We start from the raw sequence: 24,644 nt of genomic DNA, 5'->3' as shown, positions 1-24,644 counted from the left end.
GGTGGTGCCTGGGAGCGGCTGTTTGCAAGATACAGGGAGCAGAGCCGGTGGCTCTGGCCCCTCTGAAATACATGAGGCGTTCAGAAACCATAAAAGGACGATGAAAAAATACTAGCTTCCAAAAACAGCAGGGAAACAACAGCTGCTGCTAAGTTTTCAATAGAAGCCGATTGCAAATGCACTCACTCCCATCACAAAATTTCCGGGGACAAATCTCTCTCTCTCTCTCTCTCTCTCTCTCGCGCTCTCTCTCTCTCTCTCTCTCTCTCTCTCGCTCATCCACTGTTTACATTTCCATACCCAGCCCTCGATCTGCAGTAATAACAGCCCAAATTCCATTTAGTGTTCATTTGAGCAGTCGGGATAAAGTCATTTCTTATTATCTCCCCACTGGGTAAAAAACAGCTTGAAGGTAGGAAGTCAGTGAGCATTTTCACCAAAAAGTAATTATTGTAAGTGACATTTTTACTGCTGGCATGCCATAAGGCGAGCTGTGTGCTCAAAGGACAAGTTGCTGAAACAAAATGACAGGGTACTCTGTGACATTCTGACAAGAACCCAAACATTATTTAACTGGTGGCGGGGCTCACGCACCACAACGCGGCGAACATAATGGCCCTAGTGGAGGCGCGGGCCGGTGCCAGCCAGGACATTCCAAGGGACTCTGAGGACGGACACGGGCGGGAAGACGGCAGCGAGGAAGGGCCACCAGAGGGGCAACGGGTGTGCGGAGCCGAGGAGCACGTGCACATGTGAGGTGCAGGGAGGAGGCTGCAAAGCCACCCCAGAAGGTTCTGGATCTGTGGGCACCATTGCCAGAGGCAAAACTGAGACTTTTGAAGCTAGAAGGAGGTGGGGAACTGGGTGTGGAGGAGAGAAGGGCCGTGCAGACAAGGCACAGAACTCCCTGCCTGTAAGGTTGGCTCTGGGGGGTCTATTTTCTTCACAGCCACTTGGGCCCACGGGGACCCTAACCCCTGCGCTCTCCCGGCTTCTAACCACTCCGGGATGAAGATGGGCCCTGCGCTCCCCGCCTTCCTTGGCTTCTCATCTCTGAAAATCTCAGCCCTCTGCCCGCCTCTCTCCTCCATTGCACAGGGGCCTGGGGAGGGGCAGGGTGAGCCTAAGGGTGAGCTGGGCAGCTGTGTCCAGCAGGCACTGAGCCACCTAGCTGCCACCCATGGGCGCTCTGACCCTCCGCCCAGGCAGGGAACAGCAAGGGAAGTGGTTACCCGGCACCCAGCCTCCCACCTCCCTGAATCTGAGATGGGGGGAGGGGAGGCGCACCCGCCCTCCGTGGGTCTGGAGGGCGGGGCCTGGCGATCACATACTTCGGGGCCCAGAATAGGGCACATGAGCGCACCCCGGTGTATTTGAGGCCCCGAGGTCCCCCCCTAGACACAGCATTCAGGGAAGGGCCCCTCAATAAAAGAAGGAAGGGTGGGTCCCTAACCAGGTGCAGGGCCATCGTGGGGGGGGAACTCGCAGGCAGTTCCAGCTGCGTGAGGACGGCTATGGGTGGGGAAGGAGTCTGGGTGGAGGGGACAGGAGTTTTTTTTTTTTTTTTTTTTTTTTTTTGCTTTTTTTGGGTCACACCCAGCAATGCACAGGGGTTACTTCTGGCTCTGTACTCAGGAATTACTCCTGGCGATGCTTGCGGGGACCATATGGGATGCTGGGAATGAACCCGGGTTGGCCATGTGCAAGGCAAATGCACTACCCATTGTGCTATCGCTCCAGCCCCTCTCCCCTTTTTTCCCCTTGGGGACAGACAGGAGGGGTTTCTGGTCTCTTTCCTGCTGGCGGTGCCAAGGATCGAACCCAGGGCCCACTCCTGGCCCAGTGTGCCTCCACCCAGACAGCCGTGCCATATACACAACCCGGGCAGTGTCCGTCGGATGGAGGTCGAGGTGCCTGGTTCGGAACTGCATCCCAGCCCCTTCCCGAGCATGGGGGCTGCTTTCCTCCCACAAAGCCCTGGCCCATGGGGGCTGCTGCATGCGTCTCCCCCCACAAGGAAGGTGGGTCCTGCAAGGTACTGGGGGGGGTCCACCTCCTTTTAGAGGCCATTCTATTCTTTGGGCACCATTTCTCAGCGCCCCAGGAAGCGGACTCGCCAAGAGCAGAGTTTGTGGACCTGAAGAGTGAACAGATCCCCTAAAATTCCAATTCAGCTCTGGTGACAAGTGGGGCCTTGGCAGGGTGGTAGAGGTGAGTGGGTGACAGCTGGCCCTGCGTGAGAGGCTTGGCGCGTGCCTGTCGCCAGCTTCCTTCCAGATCCCATGGCTCAGCGCTGACTTAGAAATAACTCTCTCCAGTTCCCTTCAGTAACCTCCTCACCGACCCAGCTGTATGCGTGCACGCTTCCCCGCGTGGCCCTGTGCATTAGCAGAAAATGTATGTCATGCAAACAGCCTAAACATACATTACGGAGATAGGGAGAAACAAACCCTCTGGTTAAATTGCTTTGCTGTAATCACAGATTAATCACCAAGTGAGCGAGCGCTCTCCGTGCCTGCATCCTTCTGCTCCGAGTTCTCTGCTGGCTCTGGGCACAGTGGCTTGTCCCAAGGCCCGCTTGATGTCCAAGAACAGCTCTCCCGGGCCTGAGGCTGGAGCCGATTCTCGTGATCCTTAGGCCTCCACAGAGCTCCTGGCATGCGGCCAACCTAGGTTCGATTCTCGGCACCCCAGAGAGTCCCCCCAGCACTATCAGGAGTCAGGAGTAACCCCCGAGGAGGCTGTGGATGTGGATTTGCTTCTAAGTTTTGGGACTGAGAGACATGCCAGGCCCATGGAAGCCCCGCGAGGAGTCCCTGGCACTGTCCCCAAAGCAGCTGCCCAGGCCCCTTGTTTGGTGTGCAGCGAGGTCTAGCTGGGCTGCGACGGAATGTTCCGAAGGAACCCTCGGGCTGACTGCAGCTGGGGATCATGTGGGTGCGGGGAAGGGGGGGCGCTTCCCACCCTTCCCAAGCAAGATACAGGTGAGCCAGTGACTGCCCACCCCCGGGCCCAGGGCCGCATGGAGCGGAACCGAGTGACAGTTCCGTTGCTGGAGAAGGTATCGGGAAAGCTATTAAGGTCCATTATTGGACGCATCCCCCTAATCTCTCCACACTGCTTTACTTAATTTGTGATGAAATTGTTGAGAAAGGGTACTTAATGTAGGACAGTCAGTAAAAGTAATTTATCATCTTCCCGCTTCAGTGCCCGCGTTATCAAAGAGCTCATTTTCCGCATTCATCATGCAATCAGCCTATTATTTGCATATTAATCAGGCAGTGGACCGTGACAGGGCTGCATCGGCGCCAAGCGCGCGCATCTCAGGAGAAACACTCGTAATTATCATACATCAGTGTTATGATGTGGTAATTGATTACAACATCTTCCTGCCGCCCCTGGGGAGCCCCACCAAGACCCCAGCGCCAGGCGCTTCCTCCCCCCAGTCCACAGGCGTCTGCACTGGGATTCCCATGGGCGGGGCTGCCCATGTAGGTGGCCGTTTCTGTTTTTATCTTTGGGCCGCACCCAGCAGTGCCCAGGGGTTACTCCTGACTCCGTTCTCAGGAATCACTCTTGACAGTGCTTGGGGGACTCTATGGAGTGCCGGGAATCGAACCTAGGTCGGCCGCATGCCAGGTAAGAGCCCTACCCGCTGTACTATTGCTCTGGACCCTCACAAGTCTTTATACCCCAAGTCTTGGGGCCCCAAAGCAATGGGCCCCAAGAGACCAGCAGTCGGGGAGGCCATGCCCCCATTCTGGGCAGCCTCCTTTGGCTTCAGGGGTGTTGCTGTGGCTTTCGAGAAAGTTCCCTCGGCTAGTGAGAAGCTGAGATGTCAGATCCTCCTAATTGCAGAGTTGGTACAGGGGTGGCGCCGGTGGTGGTTCTATTTAGGTGCTAAATGACAGGCTGATTCTGGCCTTTCTGGAGAGGGACAAACCGACACCTGCCAATTGAGACACAGGCTATATTTAGGGCAGTGGAAGACCCTAAATCAAGAGGAGGCTGATGGGGACCCACCCACAGTGGCGAGAGGCAGTGAGTGAGCGAGCGCCAGCCCCGTGGGCACCAGGGCAGGCTCTGTGTGTGGCAGGTTTGCGTTTGATCCCTGGCCCCTAAGGGTCCCCCTGTTATGCTGGGAGCACCTGGGCACTACTGGGTAGAACCCCAAAATAAAAAAGATCCCCTCAACCACCACTACTACCCCGCACACCCCCAGACAGAGCTGGGCTGTAAGAGCTGCCCTTTTCCCTGGGTCCCCCAGCTCCCAGGAGAGTGGAGGGATGGGGAGGGGGGTGGCCTCAGATCACCAGCCACCACGTTCCCTCCTCGGGTCCTGGTGGACTCCCTGCTTTCTATCCTTGTAATGCGGGATCTGCCTGTGCTCTGTGTTTGGGGTGCTGACCCCCTTGCCCGCAGCCACCACACCAGGATGGAGCGGGGGGTGACTGCTGTGTCCGAGGCTGACCTGACTCCCAGAGGGGGTCTTTTGTCTGTCCACTTAAGACCTGGACACAACTGTATTCCTTGCTCTACCCTGTGACCTTGGTTTCCCGTGCAGGCCCCTCTGGCTCTGAGCCCGCAGGCCTCAGGCATCTTTTCCTTTTCTGCTGATGGGGGAGATGCTGCTTCACCTCCTGGGTTTTTGCCGGAGGTGAGTGGGGAGGCACTGGCTCCCTTTTCTGGGAAGGCACGTGTGGGAACTCCTGCACGGGTCCTGTCCCCCTTTTAGGTTGCTCGGAGGTTTCTGCTTCTCTGTCCTCTGGAAGGAGCCACTGAAAGCCAAGCTTGGGTCCCCACTGGCTGCTGGGACTGATTCTGACTTCTTGGACCAAAGGCCCAACGTGCTATGTCAACTGAAGGTCTACAGGGAAGGGCCGGGGGAAAGTGGGCGTCTCTGAGTTGAGGTGCTGCAGGGGGAGGGAACAAGCAGTCACTCATGGAGCCCCATGCATGTTGGTGTTCGGCATGGGATGGCCCCACGTGGCCAAGAGCCCCTCTGGAAGTGGCAGCGGCCGGGTCACCTGGGTGGCAGGCAGGCATTCCCGACTGGACAACTGAGGTCATGTGTGGTGTGGGGTCCCGTGAGCTGAGGCCGGGCCTCTCCTGCCTTCCTGGCCTCCTGGCTACCCCAGGGAAGGTCCAAGAAGCTCCTGCCAGCGTCCTGCTGGATTTTGCTGTTAAAATCACCCTTTTAAGGTGATTTTAAGTTCAAGAGTCAAGGGTGGGATGTCAACTCTGGGCTACTGAGTCCAAGTGCTCTAAGAAGGGACCAAATTCTTGGCTGACTGGCCCAGGAGAGGACAAGAGCAAGGCACCGTGCAGGCCCAATAGTGCCCCTCCCTTGGGGCTGGACACCCCTGAGTAGAGCGGAAAAGCAGCGGCATAGCCCCTCCCCCTCCCCATCATGCCCTTCTCTGTGCGGACAACCACTTCCGGGGCAGTGGTTGCGGGGAGATGACCTGTCTGGTCACGCTTGGGAACCTGCTCCTCCCCCCTCTGCTGTCCCTGCAGCGAAACTCTGAGTTTCCTGCGACATGGAGATGAGTGTAAGAGAGCAAATGTAGAAGGCGTGTGGCGTGGGGCTCCACCTTCTTCCCACTGTACCCACCTGCCGCATCCCTGCCTGGGGGCCTGCAAACACGCCCATACCCGCTTATGGACCTCAGCGAAGATCCGGGCGCTCACATCGTCTGCCGTAGGGGAGAGGCACTAAGGGCACAGCACTGGGCAGAGGGGATGGGCAGGGGTCCCCAGAGGGCAGTCCACTCCGGCCTCAGCAATATGAACTCCGCCTCTCCGTGGCATCTCATTGCTATGGTAACAGAGCACAGAGTTGGGTGCTAGGCCACACCATTGGTCGGAATCAACTGCTTTAACTGAAGGGCTGAGAGGACAGTGGCTGAGCTTTCCTCCCTAATCCTTCCATACTTGGGAGGTAGCTAAGTCAGGCGCCAGCCCGCTGGGCAGCCTGGGCTCTCAGCTGCTCAGCACTGAAGATGATTCAGGAGCCGCCACTTCTACCATCCTGCAGCCATCTGGTCTACCAGGCTGAGCTGCCTTGGGCAGAAACCTGGCAAAGACGACCCCCCCCCCCCCCCCATGGAGGGTCTTGGGGCCCCTTAGGAGGATTCTGTGGTGGCCACAGTGAAAAGAGAAACTCAGATGCCTGAGGGAGGCCCTGGACAGTCTTTCTCTCTGCTGGGGAGAGGACTGTGAGCACTTCCCCAGAGCCTGTGGATGCCCTCTCTGTGCTCACTTGGCCTCAGCTCTAACCTCAGTTTTACACCGGGATGCAGTTCCTCTCCTTGGATCCATGCCTTGAAAGGGTAATGCCAACAGTCAAGAGACTCCAGCCGAGGGAGCGACGCCCACACTCTCGCTCCAGTAGGATCAGGCTTTGCTTTTGTTCTGACAAGCACCTACCAGTGTTCCCTGACGCACAGAAGCATCTCTGCTTAGCGACCCGATACTTAGAATAAACTATTTCTGCCAGTCACTGTAAGCCCTGTTTCAGTGAGAGGCCTTCCTACAGCTGACCTCGGAGGATGGGTGCGTGAGCTCCCAGGAAACCTGCGCTGACCTCCTGCCCTCAGGGGCAGCGTGAAAACACCCCTGGGACAGCGCAAGGTCCAGATGTCACTTCCTCTCCAAAACAGAGGCCACCCACCCCCCGGCCTGGAATCCACAGCACCCTGAGAGTTTATGTCTATTTTACGAAGTGGTTTGGTATCGTTCTCACGGGAACCCTGTGCTTCCTAAGTTGGGCAAGTGGCTATTCCAGCACGTTCCAGCACAGTGGCAACGACCTGCTACAGTAACAAGGAAAAAGCTTTCCTTCTGTTTGGGCTTGTTCGGACACTGGAGGGATCTTGGCATCAATCACCCGCGAGCTGGAACCGTGGTGATTTCCTGTTTTATTTAGGAACAAGGGGTTTGGATCAAAAACGTCTGTCATATTCTGCCAAGTCCAGCTCATTCTGACAGGGCAGCAAATGCTCGGGGAGCAGGAAAGGATGCCAACTTTTGGGGTGGGGGGGCAGGTTTTCCATGCACACTGCACAGCACAAACAATAGCACCCCTGATTTCCCTCCCCAAAGGCGCTCAGGTGGTGAGTGGGGGAGGGGGGGGTCAGGTGCACCCAGGCACTGGCTGAGGATGCGGCCAGGCCACGCCGGAATGTCGAGGGGGTCACCTGCCCTTCCTGCTGGACACGACGCCCGTCGCATGGAGATTTCCCCACAAGCACAGCCACCAAGGAGGCCTGCCTGGGCTGCATCTGCGCTGGGGTGCGGGTGGGGGAGGGTCTGCACCCCCCTCCAGCTGTTCCACACCCCCCTCCCCCAAACTCCCGCAGGCAGCAGGCCCCAGGCGCCTCAGGGCTTTGTCTGTTAGTCAATGAATCAATAGGAAACGGAGTCTCAGCAACACAGTTACAAAAACAAAGACCAGAGCAAAAAGGATGGGCACCAGCGGGGAGCAGGTGGGTGCCCTGCCCTGCCTGGGGCTACCTCCAGCTTCCAGAGGGTCCTGCCACCCACCCCCGCCACTCCTTCAGTGGGGGGGGGGGGGGCAGTGGGTGCTGGACTGCAGCCCCAGCAGGAACCAGGCCCATGAGGCCCCCAGTGGCCCTAATGTCACTTATTCACCTCTGTGAGCCCAGAACGGCCCTGGTGGCCCGTTCAAATGTCCCGGCTTCAGAGCCCACGAAGACTGAGGTGGGGGCACATACCTGAGCTCACGCAGCCCTGGTGCAGCGGGTCCTGGAGCGACGGCACAGAGTGGAGGACTGCAGAGAGAGGGGGACGGTCACTGGACGGCCTTGTGGGAGGGGGCACGGGAACGAGGGATCAGCACAGGGCTTCGCTTCTGAGGAGGGTCAGCGAGGCCTTCAGGGGAGCCAGTGCGTGCTGGGGCTGGGCAGGAGGGTCCCCCGGGCACTGATCTGCCTTCGGGACCCCCTGATTTCACTTCCTGACTCTCTTTATGTCCATCAGCCCTTAGCGATGGAAGCCCATTTTCTGCTTATAAACCCAGCAGGCTCTCTCCCCCTGGGCCCAAGGGCTCTGGGCTGACCCCTGCCTGGAGTGGTGTCCCCTGGGCGGCTGCCCTTACCTGGTCCTTGCTGCTGCCCCTGCACGGGCAGGACACCCTGGCCCAGCTCGCCGTTGAGCCAGAGCTGCATCCGGATGAAGGGCTCGCGGCCTTTCTGCGTCAGCTTGCTCCACGGCTTTGGCCGGGACAGCATGTCGCTGACGCTGCCCTGGGACAGGCCCAGCACCTGCAGGGGCAACAGACACACGGCTCAGTGCTGGCCCTCACGGGCCCACAGGCTTTGGGGGCGCACGCGCCCGTGCACTGGTTCAGGTGGGGGGTGGGACCCACTAGGCTTCCTGGACCATGTCACCACCAGGGGAGGTAGCTGGGCTGGGGGTGGGGGGCGGGGAGCTGAGCTGGGAAGAGAGAGGGTGCCTGCCCCCAGGCTTCACCCTGCCAAGGTCACGAGGATGAAGCACCCCAAGGCCTATGCTCTTGGCCCCGTGGCCCGGAAGGGTGAAGGGGCCGGGGTCCCGGACCCTGGACAAGGCAGGAGCCACGCTCTGTAGTGCCAGGCCCAGGGGCACTGCCACATCCTGCTCGGTGCCGGGGGGAGGGCCCAGAGGTGAACGGGGCGGCCAGGCTGGGAGTGAAATTCGCCGCAGACGGCCGCCACAGTGCCGGCACACGCCACGCTGCCGCTCGCATATGGCCATGCATATGTATGGGCAGACACCCCACCAGGGACGCAGATGCAGCCCCGAGATATTTAGGGGCTGCAGCCCAGCACTCTTTTGAAAAGTTCTCAAGTTCCAGAATAAACTGCACTCGCGGGCCAAACAAGTTCAACACTATTAAGTCTCCGCTAAATTTAAGGCATGAGCACAAATGTCTATTTAAATGTTCTCAAATGGTATTTTTACAACACGGGGCTAGAAATTTCAAGGGACTGAAATGTTCACCCTTGTCTCCATGTCCCTGGCCCTCTGGGCAGAAGGAGGTCACGGAATGCATATATGGGAAGGGCAGGTGTGGACAGGTGGGGGGGGGCACTGGAGGGACAGCGGCCTGGGGGGGGTGACTCGGGTGTTGTTGTGCCCTGGGGGATACTCAGGGGGCATCACTACACCCCAGGGGATACTCAGGGATATCACTGTGCTCTGAGGGGGGCACAAGAGTGTCACTATGCCCTGGGGGGCTACTCAGGGGTACCACTGTGCCCTGGGGGGACTCAGAGGTATCACTATGCCCTGGGGGATATTGGGGGGGTCACTATGCCCTGGGGGATACTCAGGGGCATCACTATGTCCTGGGGGATACTTAGGGATATCACTGTGCCCTGGGGGGATACTCAGGGATATCACTGTGCGGGACACACACACACACACACACACACACACACACACACACACACGACTCAGGGGTATCACTGTGCCTCGGGGGTACTTGGGGTCTCAGCCGGTGGCAGCTCAGTTTTTCACACTGACACCAGCACCAGGCTCTGTTTCACGTTCGCAGCCTGGTAAGGACCGTTACTGGGAATAGGCACGCTGCCTCGCCTCTGAGGGGACAGCACCTGAGCATCTGGGGGATGAGACAGTACAAGTAGCCTCTGTGGCTGGGGGGTGGGGACACACTCAGGGGTGATGCAGTGCCCTTGGGTCAGATTGCTGTCGAATATTTGTTTAATTTTTTTTCGGGGGGGGGGGGGCACAACATGGGTGCTCAGGGATGACTCAGGGATCTGTGCTCAAGGATCACTCCTGGCAGTGCTTGGGGGATACTGTGTGCTGAACCTGAGGTAGCCATGCGCAAGGCCAGCACCCGCCCCGCTCTGCTCTCTCCCACTGCAGGCTGGTGGTCTCCCTGTAACCACATACCACCATCTTGGTGCTGGGGGAGGGGCCCAAATAGCCTGGTGAGGCGCCTCAGGGCTCCACTGGGCAGTGGGGGCAGGACACAAGCTCATTCCTCTGGGCTCTGAGGGCATCGGGCGTGGCCCAGGAAGCCACGTCCAGGCGGTGACAAAGCCGAGCCCGGGGTGGTGGGGCGGGGGGGTGGGGGGATGCTCCGAGGGGGGCTGGGTCTCACCTTCTCCCCGAAGATGCGCTGGCAGATGCCGTTCTTGGCCAGCTTCTCCTTCACCTGCCGCGTGAGCTCGATGGTGTCCACTTCCTGGTACATGTACACCTCGTACTGCTCCGGGGTCAGCGGGGGCACGGCGGGCTTGGTGGGCTTGGCCAGGGGCACGATCGGGGAGGAGGGCAGGGGGCTGTTCTGGGGCGTGTCGCTGCGGCTGGCCCCGGTGACACTCAGCTCCGAGCTCTGGGAGTAGGGCGACTCGGCACTGGGCCACTCCTTCCAGTACTCGGAGGACGAGGGTCCCTGCAGCGGGCCGCGCTCGGCCCGCGCGGTGCCGCCGCCGCCGCCCTTCTCCTTCCCGCCGCCCGCCTCGTCGCCTTTGGGCTCGTCGGGTGCTGTGGCGGCACCCTTCCTGTCGGCAGGGACACTGCTCCACCAGTGCTCCTTCCACGCGCCGCTGCGGCCCAGCTCGTTCTTCACGTGCCGCAGGACGCCCTGCGCTGCCTCGGCCGCCCCTTGTAGGTCCAGCCCGGGCGCATCCGGGGCCTCCTTCTTGAGGGCTGGGGGGGTGGGCAGAGCGGCAGCGCTGGCCTCGGGGGCAGAGGGCGGCTTCTTCAGGGAGATGGCGAGCGGCGAGTAGCTGGGCACGGACGCCAGGGGTGCGGCAGACAGTAACTTGGGCGTCAGGATGGCCATGTCGCTCTGGGCCAGAGGCGTCGGCTTTAAGGCGGGGTCCAGGGCGGCCTGCTGGGCCTCCATCTCCCGGCGGGCTTGCTGCAGGATGGAGCGAATGGCGTCGTCCGAGGTGCCGCTGCTGGCTGCCGAGGACGATGGCGGGGCTGGCTCTGCTGCGTGGACAAGACCGTGGTGAGAAGGGCCTGTGGATGGACGTCCTTCTCCCAGACCCGGGTCCCGCCTGGCCGTGCACCAGCCCCGGCCACTCCTTCCCTGCCCAACACTCAGCTGCCCTCCTAGGACCATTACTGCTGTGTCCCCCCATTCATTATGGGGCCGGTCACAGACATGCCTGTGACACACCACTGCAGGCTTAAATATCTCCCCTGCCCATAACGTCTTTATTTCAATGTTTTGTGTGTGTGTGTGTGTGTGTGTGTGTGTGTGAGAGATGGTCTCCTCAGTGGTACCTAACTCTGCAGGGCAGGGGTGCTCGCATCAGGCCCCAGACCTCTGTGGCTCCTCCCCCATCACTATTCATCTTCCGTCTTGCGTGCTGGATTCCAAACTCTCAGCAGTTCTGACTCGGGAAGTCAGTTTATGTCACGGGCTGCAGTGCAAGGTGAGCGGGCTCCGTGCGTGGTGGCCGGGGGCTCAGCTGGGAGTTGGAGGCATGGGAGGTGTCTACGATATGGCCAACAGAATGAGGTCTGGGTTGGGCCATTCGGGTCTGGGGGCCGAAGCACACACTTGGTGGGGACAGGGCGCTAAACTGATCCCTGGCACCCCTGGACCCCAAGTGGCACAGCTGGGCCAATCATCACAGATCTGAGCACAGAGCCCTCAGGTCTGCAACCGTCGGGCTGAGAATCTCCAGGCCTTGGCCCCAGGGCCCCGACACTGACAGGATCTGCATCAGTTTCCTGCCACAGGTCTAAACTGAGCCTGTGACATGAGCCCTCTCTGCACTGAGGCTGACCCAGGGAGGGCCGAAATGTGGGGGTTCAGAGGGATTGCCCACTGGTCAGGCAGTACTGGCCTGGGAAACTGAGCTGAGAATTAATTTCATGGGTGTGTGTATGTGTGTGTGTGTGTGCGCGCGTGCGTGCGCTTTGAGCAAGTGTGATAATATCTGAGACTCTCAGCCCGAGTAGGGGAGGACATGTCAAAAGACTGGAGACGTCCCGGCATGGGGCACGAGGCCTGGCATGTGTGAAGTCACAGGCTCGATCCCTGGCCCCCCAACCCTTCCCAAAGAGATGGCTGCACCCTGAGAAGCTTCCCCCTGCACTCACCCCGATGCCTGGCAGTGCCTAAAGGGGGGTCCGTACCGGTTTTCTGGACCTGCAGCTCCCTTTTGGCCTGTTCCAGGATTGACTTGATAGCTTCGTCAGAGCCGGTCTCGGCCGCTCGGATCCGGGTGGTGATGCTCCCTGTGGGGGAGAAACCGCGCCCATGAGGCCAAGCTGGCCCGGACCAGCCCTCAGTGTGGCTCGGGGGCATCATTCTGGTCACTCGCTCCCGAGATGGGGGTGGGGGCTGCTGGTGATGGCGAGCAGGCAGGCGCGGCCTCTGACTGCCTGAACCTGCAGGCATCGGGAGCCCTGAGCGGGGAAGGCCATTAGTGAGGGTTTGGCCCGAGCACTGGAGCACGAGTGCTCACACTTCCCCAAGCTGGGCTTCACCCACTGGGGGGGAGGGGCAGGGCGGGGCGGCCATCTCATGCAGTATTGAAAAAAAAAATAACAAAGACACAAAGGCAAATGTTCTCCTGAGGTTTTTGCTTTGGTTTTTGGGCCACACCTGGTGATGCTTAGGAGTCACACCTGGCGGGGCTCGGGGGACTGTGTGGGATGCCGGGGAATCGAACCCAGGTCAGCCACGTGCAAGACAAGCGCCCTACCCTCTGTACTATCTTTCTGGCCCGCTCCTGGGTTACTTAAAAGCACTTCCGTCAAGTGCTTCGGCGTGGGCCGGTGTTCAAGGTCCTGTCCGATTCTTTGAGGCCGGGAACCGAAGCAGGGGATGGGGTTTCCAGAGCTACGATCACACACTCTTGTCTACGAACCCAGAGATGCTACAGACATCCCCTACATGCCAGGATGGTCACTTGGCAGTGCTCTGCCAGTGGCCACATGCCCCGCAGCCGTGACTGAGGCTCCTGCCACCCCAGGGGTGGCCCCAGGCCTTTCTGGGAAGCCCCCCCTCCATGTGTTAATTGCTCTCAGCCTTACTGAACATAAACCGCCCTGTGAAATCACTGAAGACCACCGGGCAAAGCCCCTTTGCAGGGGCAGCCCCCAGGAGCTGGCCAGCCCCGAGGGGCCCAGAGACCCCTAAATGCACGTCCCAAAGTGTCCACATGGGACACCTTTGGCCCCGTTCAGACTTAAAGGAGCACAAGGAAGCAGCAGTATGTCACTGGACTTGGTCACTGGGTTTTGTCTCAGACCAACGGTTGCTATCAACCCTTCCACCTGCCTCTGCGAGTCGAGAGGGAGCGGAACTTGGGTCTGTGGGGAGCTGGTGGGGGGGCGGAGGGCGCTCGGTAGAGCAGAGGCAGCTCAGGAGGGAGGGGCCGTGTGAATCTGAACCCGTGCTTTGTTTTATACTTACTAGCTGTTTTTCCATCAGGGTCCAGGCCAGAAATCACACTGCACAGTTTTGACCCCAGATACACAGCTAAGGACATGCTGCTCCCTAGGTCCCTAACTGCGAAACCGCACCTGCCTGCGACATACCTTCAGCCCCATTTCTTCGTTTCGGTGCTTCCTGAAATAGTCTGTTCAGGCTCTGGCCTGGATTCTCTGTTGAAAAACAAGTGCGGTAAGAACAAAACAATCAGGGGACAGGGATGCTGACGAGATGGGCTTTGTGACCGGAAATCTGAGCCGCCTGGCGCTACAGAAAGGGCGTGGGGCTTCCCCTTGAGACTCAGAGGCTGCTGCAGCCTTGGGGAGACCCGCTCCGCTGCCCGGGGGACCGCCCGGGGCTGAGGAGTGGCCGGTGGCCTCCACAGCCTGAGGGTCAGCCAGGGGAGGCCTGCCGCCCAGCGAGATCGCCCACCAGACCCCCGGGACAAAGCTGGCATTAATCACCCAGAGACAGTCCATTTCCATTGCAGCTACCAGCGCCCTAAAAGGCTCCGTGTTCTCGTGCAAACTGACCCTGCTTGGAACAATTCCCTTCTCTGTTGGTTTGGCGGCTGAATTTCAGGATGTCTCCAACGTGGCTGATAAGGCTCCCTCCCCCGTCCCTCCCTCCCACCCACCCGCTAGCCCTCTCTGTCGATTTATCAGAATGAGCCCTGCGTGTCACAGAGGGAAGGGGATTCTCGCGACCAGGGCTGCGACTGCCTTGCCTGTCCATCTGTCCGCGGACGGTACAGCCCGTGGAGGAGCGGTCTGGATTCAACTTTCCTGCTCCCGGCCCAAGGCAGGCCGGTGGTGCCCCAAACTCAAAGAATCGCTACAGAATCTAAAGGGGGGCGGCGGTGGCGGGGAACAGGGTCACCTTGTTCTGTACAGAGGGCAAGAACACACAAAGGCTCTCTCCCAGGAACCAGCAGTGCGGGAGGGGAGCGGGGGCTGGCGGCGCTGAATGAACCCGGCCCACACGCCCACTGAACTGCCAAGGCCAGGTGGCAGGGGTGAGGTGGGTGGGGGCTGGGAGGCCAGCTCTCCCAAGGCTAACCACGGAGGCCGGCCGGCCCTGGGGCTGCGGAAACGGCAGAAGCCCAGACCAGCCCGTCGGTGGACGCGACGCTCTGCGCCGGCACGCGCCGGTGCCCTCCAGCACGCGCGCCTGGGCACGCGCCTGCACACACCAGCACGCGCCGCACCCTCCAGCACGCACACGCGCACGCAGTCGCCAGCGCCTGCACACTCCAGTACACGCACGCACGCACGCACGCACGCAGCCTCCAGCACGCGCACGCAGCCGCCAGCACGCGCACGCACTCGGGCGACTCTCACCTCTCTGTCTGCCTTGGATGCTGCGCAGTGCTAGGATGTTCTGCTCGTCGGAGAGGAACTGCTTCATCTTGTGGAAAGGCTCCTTGCCGCGCACCGTCAGCTTGTTCCAGGGCTTGGGGCGGGCCAGAATCTCGCTCACGGAGCCCTGGGACAGTCCCAGGACATAGTGTCCGAAAATGCGCTGTCCGATATTGTGCTTGATCAACTGCTCTTTCACCTGCCGGGCGATTTCGGCCGTGTCCATCTCCTCGCCCTCGGACACGCTCCCAGCGCTCTCTGACTGGCTGGGAGACGGGGCCAGGCCATTGACATCCGGGCTCTGTTGTAACGGGCTTTGGGAAGAGATGGAGTTTGTGCTGTATGGACCTGTTGAAAAAATCATGCTTGTGCTTCCTGCTTCCTGCATGGCCTTGGAGTAGAAGGACTGCATGAGCTGTCGTTGGAGGAGAGAGTTTAGTGCAAATTTTCCCGTAGAAGCCAGGGGTAGGCTGGGGCTTGCCAGGGATGTGCTGAAAAAGTCTTGCGTTAACCCCGCTGGTGAGAACTGGTGTGTACCATTAGTATTGGAAGCCTGCTCCCCGGGGTTGCGGGGCAACTGAGAAGGAGGGGAGGCCGGCATGGGTCCAGGGCGCCGACTTTCAGGCTGGTCTTTCCCTTTTCTCCTGGCTGACCCTACAAGGAAGGGCAAACATAATGCATTACGGGGGATTCAAAAGGGAAAAAAAAAAAACCAAGACCAAAATGCCAAGTTTGCCCCACAAAAGGGAAAAAGAAAAACAAAAAGTGCAGGTTTTACAAGGGCCAATGAGGTGTGTTGGTTGGTTTTCATTCAATCGAATCTTTTTTTTTTTTTGTAATCAGCCAAACGAGGCCCCCCGAAACAGCAACATGCATTTCATGTTTGCGCCTTTCTTGTACGTTGCAGCCTGGAGAGTCCCCTTGACATCGATTCAAACCCCTAAGGTGACAGGAGCCGGCAGCACACACAGTAAACGAGTCCACGGGTCGCGCTCTGACCAGGAGGCCCCGCCCAGGAGCGGCCCGCGCTGACCCCCGCAGGTTCCGCTCGCCTTGCGGGCCGGGCGGGCGCGCGCCCCGCACGGCGGCCGCTCGGTGCAAGCGCGCGCGCACGGTTAGGAGACACCAACGGAGCCGGAGACGCGAGGACGCGGTTACCCCAGCCGCCGCCGGACGGAAGCGGGACGTGGCGCACCCCAGGACGACCTGACCAACAGCAGAGCCCCGCGGGGCAGGACCCCCACGGCCCCGAAACACACGAGCCCCCGGCGCACCCCGACCTCCAGCACACACAAGGCGCTCGGCCCGTTACGCACACAGCTCCTCGCGACCGCGACCTGGACGGCGGGCACCAGGGGGTCGGCGGGAGGGTCCAGCACGCGCCGGCGCAGGCTCTCGGCCCCGCCACTCCGGCATGCACCGGCCCAGACTCACGGTTCGCGGCTCCTGTCGCGCGCCGCGCGACCCTGTCAACCTACCGCTCAGGTCGCTGTTGGAGATGCGCAGCGCGGCGTTCTCGGACTGCAGCGAGCGGTTCTTCTCCAGGAGCAGCACCTCCAGGGGCTTGGACGAGTCCTGTGGGGCGCGGGCGGGGAGGGCTCAGCCGGGGCCGCATCTCGCAAGGGCTAAACCCCGACATCCTGAAAGCGCTCCACCCCCAGGGTGCAGGCCGGGCCCCCACGTACCCCAGCCCCAAACCAGCCTCCTCTAGCTTTAGAGGAAAGGGAGGGTCACCCGAGGGGGACTGTGTTGACCTACGTGCTAACGGGCCCAGGTGCTCTCCTCTCTACCTCCAGCAGAGCCACATGTGTGATTTTCTTTTTTTTTTTTTTTTTCAGCTTTTTGGGTCACACCTGGCAATGCTCAGGGGTTACTCCTGGCTCTGCACTCAGGAATTCCTTCTGGCGGTGCTCAGGGGACCATACGGGATGCTGGGAATCGAACCCGGGTTGGCTGGCGTGCAAGGCAAATGCCCTACCCGCTGTGCTTATTGCTCCAGCCCCACATGCGTGCTTCTTGATGGATTTGTGTGTCCGCTATTATTTGGGGGGTTTGGGGCACACCCGACGGTACTCAGGGAAACTCCAGGTTCTGTGCTCAGGGATCTCTCCTGGCGGGGCTGGGGTACCATGTGGGGTTTGGGGGATGGAGCCTGGCGGGCAGGCAGTGTGCGGCCTCTGCCCCTTTGGAATGAAAGGTCACTTGCTCTAACTCTGCTGGCCGCCTGTGGGGAGGTGTGTATGTGGGGGGGGGTCTCAGGAATATGGGGTTCAGGAATGCATGGGGAGAAGCGGGTGCCCCATACCTGGGCCCCAGCGCCCTCGGCCGGGGAGAACTCCATGGACTTGAGGATGCTGCAGAGAGAAGGCAGGGAGGTCACTTCCATGGTCAGCCGGGGACAGCGGGGCCCGTTGCTCCGATGGCTTCCCCCCGCAGCCAGGCCACTGTCTCTAGAAGATTCTGTGAGCAGTGAGGCCAGCCCCAGTTTCTCACCCAGTGTGTGCACCAGGTCTGTGCGGGGCCAAGAGCCGAGGGGCTACTGGCGCAACCTCGCCTGCCCCAACCCACCAGGCGCCAGGCAGACAGACGCGGCCTCCCTGCCCAGGCTGGCAGAGGAGGTTCCACCGCAGCCGCCAGCTTCACCTGTTCTCTCTGGGACCTGGCAGTGGGTGGGGGGCAGGGTGGGGGTCCCCTCCCAGGACATCCGTGGGGTGTGACTGGCAGCTCTCACCAGTGCTGCCCCTGGAGCTCAGATGTGTGTGTTGTGACCCACGGCCCCGGCACGAGGCCCAGAGAGGGAGAGGGTCTGTCTGGCTGTGCGTGGCCCTCCCTGGTGGTCCTGGGGTGACCCCTCGCCCCCCAACAGACACGGCAGGAACGCAGTAATGCTGGGTGGCCTCATCTGTGGAAGCATCTGCTAGGAGAGCATGGCAGGACCTGGTGCTCGTCTGGGGCTTCCTGGAGCTGCGGGGCTGCCCCTTGCCAGCCATTGCGCCCTCTCCAGGGGCTGACATCTCCAGGATGGCGCATCAAGGCCAACTTGGAAGCTGTGCTTCCCACCCAGTCCTGTGATGCACAAGGTGGGAACAGCTGTGGGGGACTAGGGTGGGCACAGAGGCCCTGGAGTGTGGTTTCTGGGGGGCTGGATGGGTTCCAGAAGTTGTTCTTCTGGGGCTGTGAATGTGGAGGTGAGGGCTAGCTCCTGGGAAGTGGGGTGGGCAACAGGGCCCGTGAGGGTGCTTGGGAGGGTACACAGTGCCCCCGAGAGCAGGCTGGCAGCTGGGCCTGGGGCCTGCAGGAAAAGCTGGGCCAGTGGCAGCAGGAGTGGTTCTGGGGTCCATAGTGAGTGAGACCCCCATTTCCTGTCGGTTGCTGAAGGGTGGGCTCCGGGGGAGGGGCCGGAAGGGGAGGAGCTGGCGGCAGGAGGGTCCCTGGCACTGGGAAGAGGGTGAGCAGAGGGCTGGGGGACACAGCCCGGTGGGAACCCACAGCCCCATTTCACACCCTTCCCCATCCTATGGAGGCAGGTGGGACGTCGCCCGGCCATCTCGGGAGAGGCTTGGGGTGTGGGGGGAAGGCGAGCCTAGCCCAGCGGATCCTCACTCACTTCAGTTCCTTCTTCACTTCCTCGTAGTCCGCCTGCCCTTTCAGTTTTTCTTCCAGTTGCTGGAAGCAGAGAGGAGTTTGTTAGTGGGTGCGTGTGAGACAGGCCCGAGGCCCCCCGGAGAGTCCTGCGTTGTGGCTGGCTTTGGGAGGTGACAGTGGAATGGGTGAGAGGATGGCTTCGAGGGGCCCTCTCAGAGCAGCTCTCGGGCCGGACACTCCATCAACCTACTTCCCTGTCCAGCAGCTGGTGGCTGGCACCTGAATGCCCCCATTCCAGGGCAGACGACGTCATGGCCCTTTCTCTGAGCTGGACCCAGGGGATGGTGGTGGATGTGAACTCACATTTACCCCCACAGCAGCGAAAAGCCCCAGAGCATGGAGACCTGGGGGTGGGGAACACCAGCAAGAGGGGGTCAGCTCCTCTGAGGGCGCTGCCCACTGAGCCGCCTGCCCCTGTTGCTGAGCTGCTGTGTCTAGAAAGAGCTGCTGTCCCCCACATGGGGTGGAGGGTCTGGTGGGGGCTGGGGGAGCTGCTGGCCAGTGGCTTCTCTGGGGGACAGTTCTCTGAGCCCTCCAGGTGTGGGGCCACAGCTGTGGTCTTGGCCAGGTCTGGGGGCTTGAACGTGTCTGCAGCCTGAGGGCTCCCGGCTGTGCCAGGCACCATACCTCTACCTCCTGGACCCAGTGGGCTCCCAGTCTGCCTGGGACCCCACTGTCCAGGGACCCGTGTTCAGGGAGCCGCTGGTGCCTGTAGCCTCTGGGACTTCCTGGTTTGTGTGGTTTGGGTCTGGGCCCCACTAGGCGGTCCCAGGGGGCTGTTCCTGGCACCAACCGTGGGGCCATGCAGCACCTGGGATTGAGCCAGTGTCCGAGGGTAGCACGGGGACACTGTGGGAGGTGGGGGAGCCCCCCGAGACTGCGTGTGTTCAGAGGGCACAAGGAAGGTGGAAACCGTCAGAACGCAGCTGGAGGCCACGTCAGCCACTCGGCCCGGCACCTCTGGACATGCAAGTCACCTTTCAGCTGGTGAAGAAACAGGAGCTGAATAGTGACCCCGAAGGGCCTGGCTGGGTGTAGCCTGGGGCCGAGGCGCCTCCCGCAGAGCTCTGTGCTTCAGAGGCCAGGGTTCGGGGTGACAGCCTGCAGCGGCACCAGGACAGCCCTACCCAAGGCAGGCTGTAGGTTCAAGCCCCAAGACAGCAGGTGAACTGCTGGGATTCACTCTCCGAGTGTGTAAAAGTCTGGCTGGGCTGAGTACTAAGGAAAGGGAGTGGAAGATGCAAGTATCTTTTCTGGGGGGCTGCAGCCAGCAGCTCAGGGGTGCTGGGGACTGAACCTGGGTCAGCTGAACTATCTATCCTGGCCCGAAGATGCAGCAAGTGAGGGCTGGGCTGGAGCTTGGTGAAGAGTGTTTGTGGGTGCGCAGTTCTGGCTCCCCCTCCCTGGCCCCACAAAAACAGAAAACCGAACAGAAGGTGCCACATCACCCCACCCTGGCCCAGGCTTCCGGGAGCACGTGTGCCACCAGCTGTGGCAGAGGCCCAGGGGGGAACCAACTTCCTGGGCACAGCTAAGTATCAAGGCGGTCAGCCTCAGGCCAGGGAGGGGCCACGCACCGTGTCCAGGGGCCAGGCCGAGCTGAGCTGCGGGTAGCACTGTCTGAAGGCCAAGAGGGGGGTCAGGAGCCAGATGTCCCCTGCTGTCCTCGTGTGGCCCCTGGACTGGAGTGTGGAACTGGTGGCACCCTGGGGACCTAGCACTGGGCAGCAGGCACCCCTGGCCCACCCTCTGGGGAGCACGGGGACCGCTTGTTGGGGACAGGCCGCTCACGGAGCAGCTCGTCTCCATGACGACGCTCTGTGGCCCAAAACTGGCGGTGGGGCAGCTGCACTGGTGAGATCCGGGATGGTCCCCTACGAGTGACCGATGCTTAAGGTCTCGGACTGGGTCTGATCAGGCGGGAAGGCATAGTTTCTGCCACCGAGCCTGTCTTGAGGCTCACCAGAAGATTCCAAGGCTGTGCCACCGCACTCAGACAGCCTGGGGGACATTTATGGTGACCTTGACTTAAAGGCTGCGCCAAGACAGTGGCTGCTGACACGTGAGCTCATCCGAAAATGCAGAGCTGGGCTGGGGGTGAGTTCGGGGCTGCAGAAGGCCAATCCACCCGCTCCCCATTACAGGAGCCCAGGAACAAAGGGGCCTCCCCGGCCAGCTCGGACCGCTCAGCCTCTGCCCACCTGCAACCCCTGGCAGGGACTGTCCCCTCCCCAGAGGGCAGGGAGACTGGCAGCCGGAAGCGGCTCCAGAGGTGGGTACTGCAGGGGAGGCCCCGGGGACAGGAGTCACTTGCCAGCAAACATGGTCTCATTCATAAACCGGCTCCCTGGCAGCTCTCTGGCTGTGTGGCTCAGGTTTGAGACTATAAACACATTAGGAAAAAAAAAATTGAGCCCCAGGAAGGTATCATTCAATTAACCTTATTCCTTTGGGTTGGAGGGGCCGCTCTTATGAGCGGGGGGTGGTGCCTTCTGCGTGCAGGTTTGGTGGTGGGGAAATCTCTCCTGGCGACAAGGGGGTTACGATGATTAAAATCTGAGAAGTCTTGTTACTAGGGGATATGTTTTGATTATTAGATCAGATGAAGATAAGGGAGCAATAATTTTGGAAGAAGTATGGCCGAATTGTTTCATTAACTGCGGAGCATTAAAGAATTCCCCCAAGATATGGATAAAGAACATTAATTTGTGAAGCTGTGTTTCTTTTCTTTTTTCTCTTTTTCCTTTTTGTTTTGGGGCAGGCAAACACTAAAAAGCTAGGGCGGACTTAGCACAAAATGCTCCGTAATGAGACATGTAAGGCCAGGAGCTGCCCTCTGCCCCACGCACTCAGACACTCCACAGCCCACGGTCACACAGTGCCTGTCGCTGGGACGAGGGAAGGGAAGGCAAATTGGCAAATTAGCTGTGGGGCAGCCGTGGCGGAGACGCTACAACATGCGGGAATCAGAGCTGACCTAGAGATGGAGAAAACGAGGCGGGCCCTTGGCCTTCAAAGATACACCAGGCGGAATTCTCGGTTCTGGGTTAGAAACACGATTATGTTGGAGGAACCCACTCTCTCCCCCAACCATTTTTCGTTTTTTGGGCCATGCCTGGTGGTGCTCACGGCTCACTCCTGGCTCATCACTCAGGAATTACTCCTGGTGAGACTCGGGGGACCCTGTGGGACGCCGGGGACTGGACCCAAATTGGCTGCATGCAGGGCCAGCACCTGCCCCATTGTCCTATCACTCCGGCCCTGGAGAAAATCCCCTTTTACAAAGTTCAAACAGTCCGAGCTTTGTTCTAGACTGAAGCCGGGAGGCCCAGCTCTCCCAACAGCCGCCGCAACTCAGCTCCACGTGTTCGCGGGGCCTCAGGGGCTCAGGTGACAGAGATGTCTCTTGTCATCCAGTAGGACACCTCCGTGGCATCCTGTGTGGTTCTAGGGCGTGGGAATCGGGGTCCCAGGATGACAGTGTGATCCCAGAGCAGCTGGGAAGGACATAAAGGAAACAACTCTGGACTCTGAATCTGGGGCACAAATCTCCCCGAGATTCTCCCCCGAGAACGGGGAACTTCTGACCCACCGCGGCCTGGGATATTAGTGGTGAGTGCTGGGGGAACGCAGGGCGCTGCACAGGCCAAGGGACCTGCCCCCACCTGGACACACAGCTTCATGGGGGTCCGGGCGGCCTGCGGTGCTGCAAGTCTGGGTGCAGCGCACCGAGGACAGGGGCAAGAGCTGGCCTGGTCGGGGGCATCTTCATCTCCACGCCCAGCCCGGCCCCGTGTCTCGGAGAAGGGCTCTGAGGAGCACTTTGGGGGACATGGTGCTGTTACCTGACATACAGGACAGACGGATCCCAGGGGCTGGGCAGTGATGCAAAGGGCCGGAGGGCCCAGGGGGCGCGTGTGAGCACCTGGGTTTGAGCCTGGCCACCACCTGGTCTCAGCACCAGATGGTCCTACCCACTGGCTGTCACGGTGTCCCCCGACACTGACTGGGGGGGTGGTCCCCTGTCCCTCCCAAATGTTCCCCGTGGCCTGCACAGACCACAGGTGACTCCTTGAGGTGTGGGCAGGAGGAGCCGATCACCAGGCCTGTGTGTGTGTGTGTGTGTGTGTGTGTGTGTGTGTGTGTGTGTGTGATGTTGCACCTCCTTCCCCCACCAGCTCCCGGTGCCCTTACTTTCAGGGTGCTGTTCTTGGCGCTCAGCTGCTGCTCCAGCTGGGAGATCTGGCTGGCCGAGTTTTCCCGCAGCTTGGAGAGGCTGGCCTGGAGTCTCTGCACGTCCTCCACCAGCTGGGCAATCTCCCGCTCCTTGGCGGCCAGCTCCACTTCCAGGCTGGAGCGGGTCAGCACCTCAATGGCCTGCTCCTGGGGAAGACAACAGAGTGACCACCGGCACCTCCCCGGGCAGGGGCATGGCACGTCTCTGCTGGGCCTTCTCACACCTCCTTCCTGTCCACGTGGGGAGTTGCCCCCTGCTGACTCTCCCATGTGCCTTTCCTGAGTGACCCCGTGGATCAGACACCCAGTGGACAGGAGGACAGACCTCTGTCCTCACGCGGAGGCGGCCGGGCAGGGCCCGGGCTGGTCCTCATGGGCAGGAGGCACCTTGCCAAGATGGTGGTACTTGGGGACAGACTGAACGGTGGCGACAGATGGAGCCTGGTGAGGGCGTGGGGGGGGGGGGGGCGGGGAAGGTGGAGAGGCACCAGGTTCGCAACCCCCGGGATGGACTGGAGCCCTTTTGGGTCAGCACTGAGTATCCAGGCTTTCACGGGGTTTGGTGAGGAGACTCTGAGCATTTGGAGAGGAGCTAAGGAGGATGAGGCATAATGTGCTTCCTTGGCTTGGGAATATTTTTCTGGTTTTGGGGTTACACCTGGCGGTGCTTGGGGCAGGGCTGGGGAGACCCAGGTGGCACTGGGGGTGGGGATCAAACCTGGGCGGCTGCGTACCAGGCGAGCGCCCCCCCCCCCCATATGATCTCCCTGGCTCCCCAGTTTAGAAATTCTTAGGATTCCAAGTCTTTGATTTGCAAAACTGGGGGAAAATGATACAAGAAAATCAAACTGGAAATTTCACTTCCTGTGGCTAAGGAAGTGCTGCTCCCAGGGCCTGGAGTTCTGTCTCCCACATGGTTCTGGAAGCTTCTCAGCAGTAGCTATTCCAAAGGGCACGGGGCAGTGTGAACTGACAGGCCTGGGGGCAGGAGCTTCCCCCTCCCCTGAGGTGGGCCTCAGCCCCTCCTGACTCAGCCTGCTCTGGGTGGAAGGGGGGACCAAGGAAGGAGGTGACTGTCCTTGAGGGCTCACAGGTGGTCCCTGGAGCACCATTAAGAGTAATTCCTAAGTGCAGAGGCTGGAGTAACCCCTGCGCATCGCCAGGCGTGACCCCAAAACCCCAAACCAAAAAAAAAAAAACCCAAAAACAAAACCCCAAACACACATACACACACACACAAAAGAAAAAAAAGAAGAAAAGAAAAAAAAAAGGTGCAGATTTTGTGTGTCAAGAGGCCACTCCTGGTTTAGTGCCTCCCATCGGGAAACACGTTCTCACGGCTGACGGTGTGGCCTGAGTGTCCTGGGCAGGCACAGGGTGTTCTGTTCAGACCGAGCCCCGCGGAACGGGACGGAGTGGACTCACAAACTTACTGGCACGTGGGGAGGCAAGTGCAGAAATTGAGAGGCCTAGAACTTTTATGGCCACCCGGCACTGCTGTGACACTTTTACAGCCTTTTATAAAAACGTTCAGGCTGCAATAGATTGGAAACTTACATCAGCAAAACAGAATGATCCTTCGCCAAGTTTGGGAAAAGTCACTGCAGGCGGCAGGGGCTGAGCTGAGGGTGGGTGTCGGGGAGAAACAGGCCAGTGTGGGGGTGGGTTTCTGAGCAAGAAGGAATGCTGTGCCGGGGGCAGGGAAGGGACAGAGGTAACATCCAGGGAGGGGAGGGACATGGGGGCTGGGGAATGGCACCGCGGCCCAGCCCGCAGGGCAGGGCCTGCAGGGGTCCACGCAGGTGAGAGAAAGTGAGCAAAATGGGGTCACGGGTTCAAACCCGACTATAAAGCCAGTGACACGGTCAGTGGGCACTGGGTAGGGGCCCAGGGCATGGCAGCCGGCTCCCAGGAACCCGGGCCTCAGACTCTGCATTCCCGGCAAAGCAAGCGGCAGAGGCGAAATAGGAAAA

General features: G+C 60.3%; 1 protein-coding gene across 1 annotated transcript in view; it reads right to left on the bottom strand.

Annotated features, from left to right (window-relative positions):
• Window positions 1-24,644, bottom strand: part of CUX1 (cut like homeobox 1) — a 193,605-nt gene that overhangs the window by 11,230 nt on the left and 157,731 nt on the right. Inside the window, 10 exon segments of the mRNA XM_056108251.1 lie at window positions 7,737-7,793; window positions 8,120-8,285; window positions 10,133-10,971; window positions 12,130-12,231; window positions 13,540-13,605; window positions 14,773-15,444; window positions 16,269-16,365; window positions 17,096-17,144; window positions 18,398-18,456; window positions 22,630-22,818. Of these exon segments, the coding sequence (XP_055964226.1) occupies window positions 7,737-7,793; window positions 8,120-8,285; window positions 10,133-10,971; window positions 12,130-12,231; window positions 13,540-13,605; window positions 14,773-15,444; window positions 16,269-16,365; window positions 17,096-17,144; window positions 18,398-18,456; window positions 22,630-22,818 (2,296 nt within the window).

Source organism: Sorex fumeus, unplaced genomic scaffold (assembly GCF_029834395.1).
Source record: "Sorex fumeus unplaced genomic scaffold, SorFum_2.1 ptg000199l, whole genome shotgun sequence".
NCBI classification, from domain to species: domain Eukaryota; kingdom Metazoa; phylum Chordata; class Mammalia; order Eulipotyphla; family Soricidae; genus Sorex; species Sorex fumeus.
This window is presented reverse-complemented; position numbering and strand designations above follow the sequence as displayed.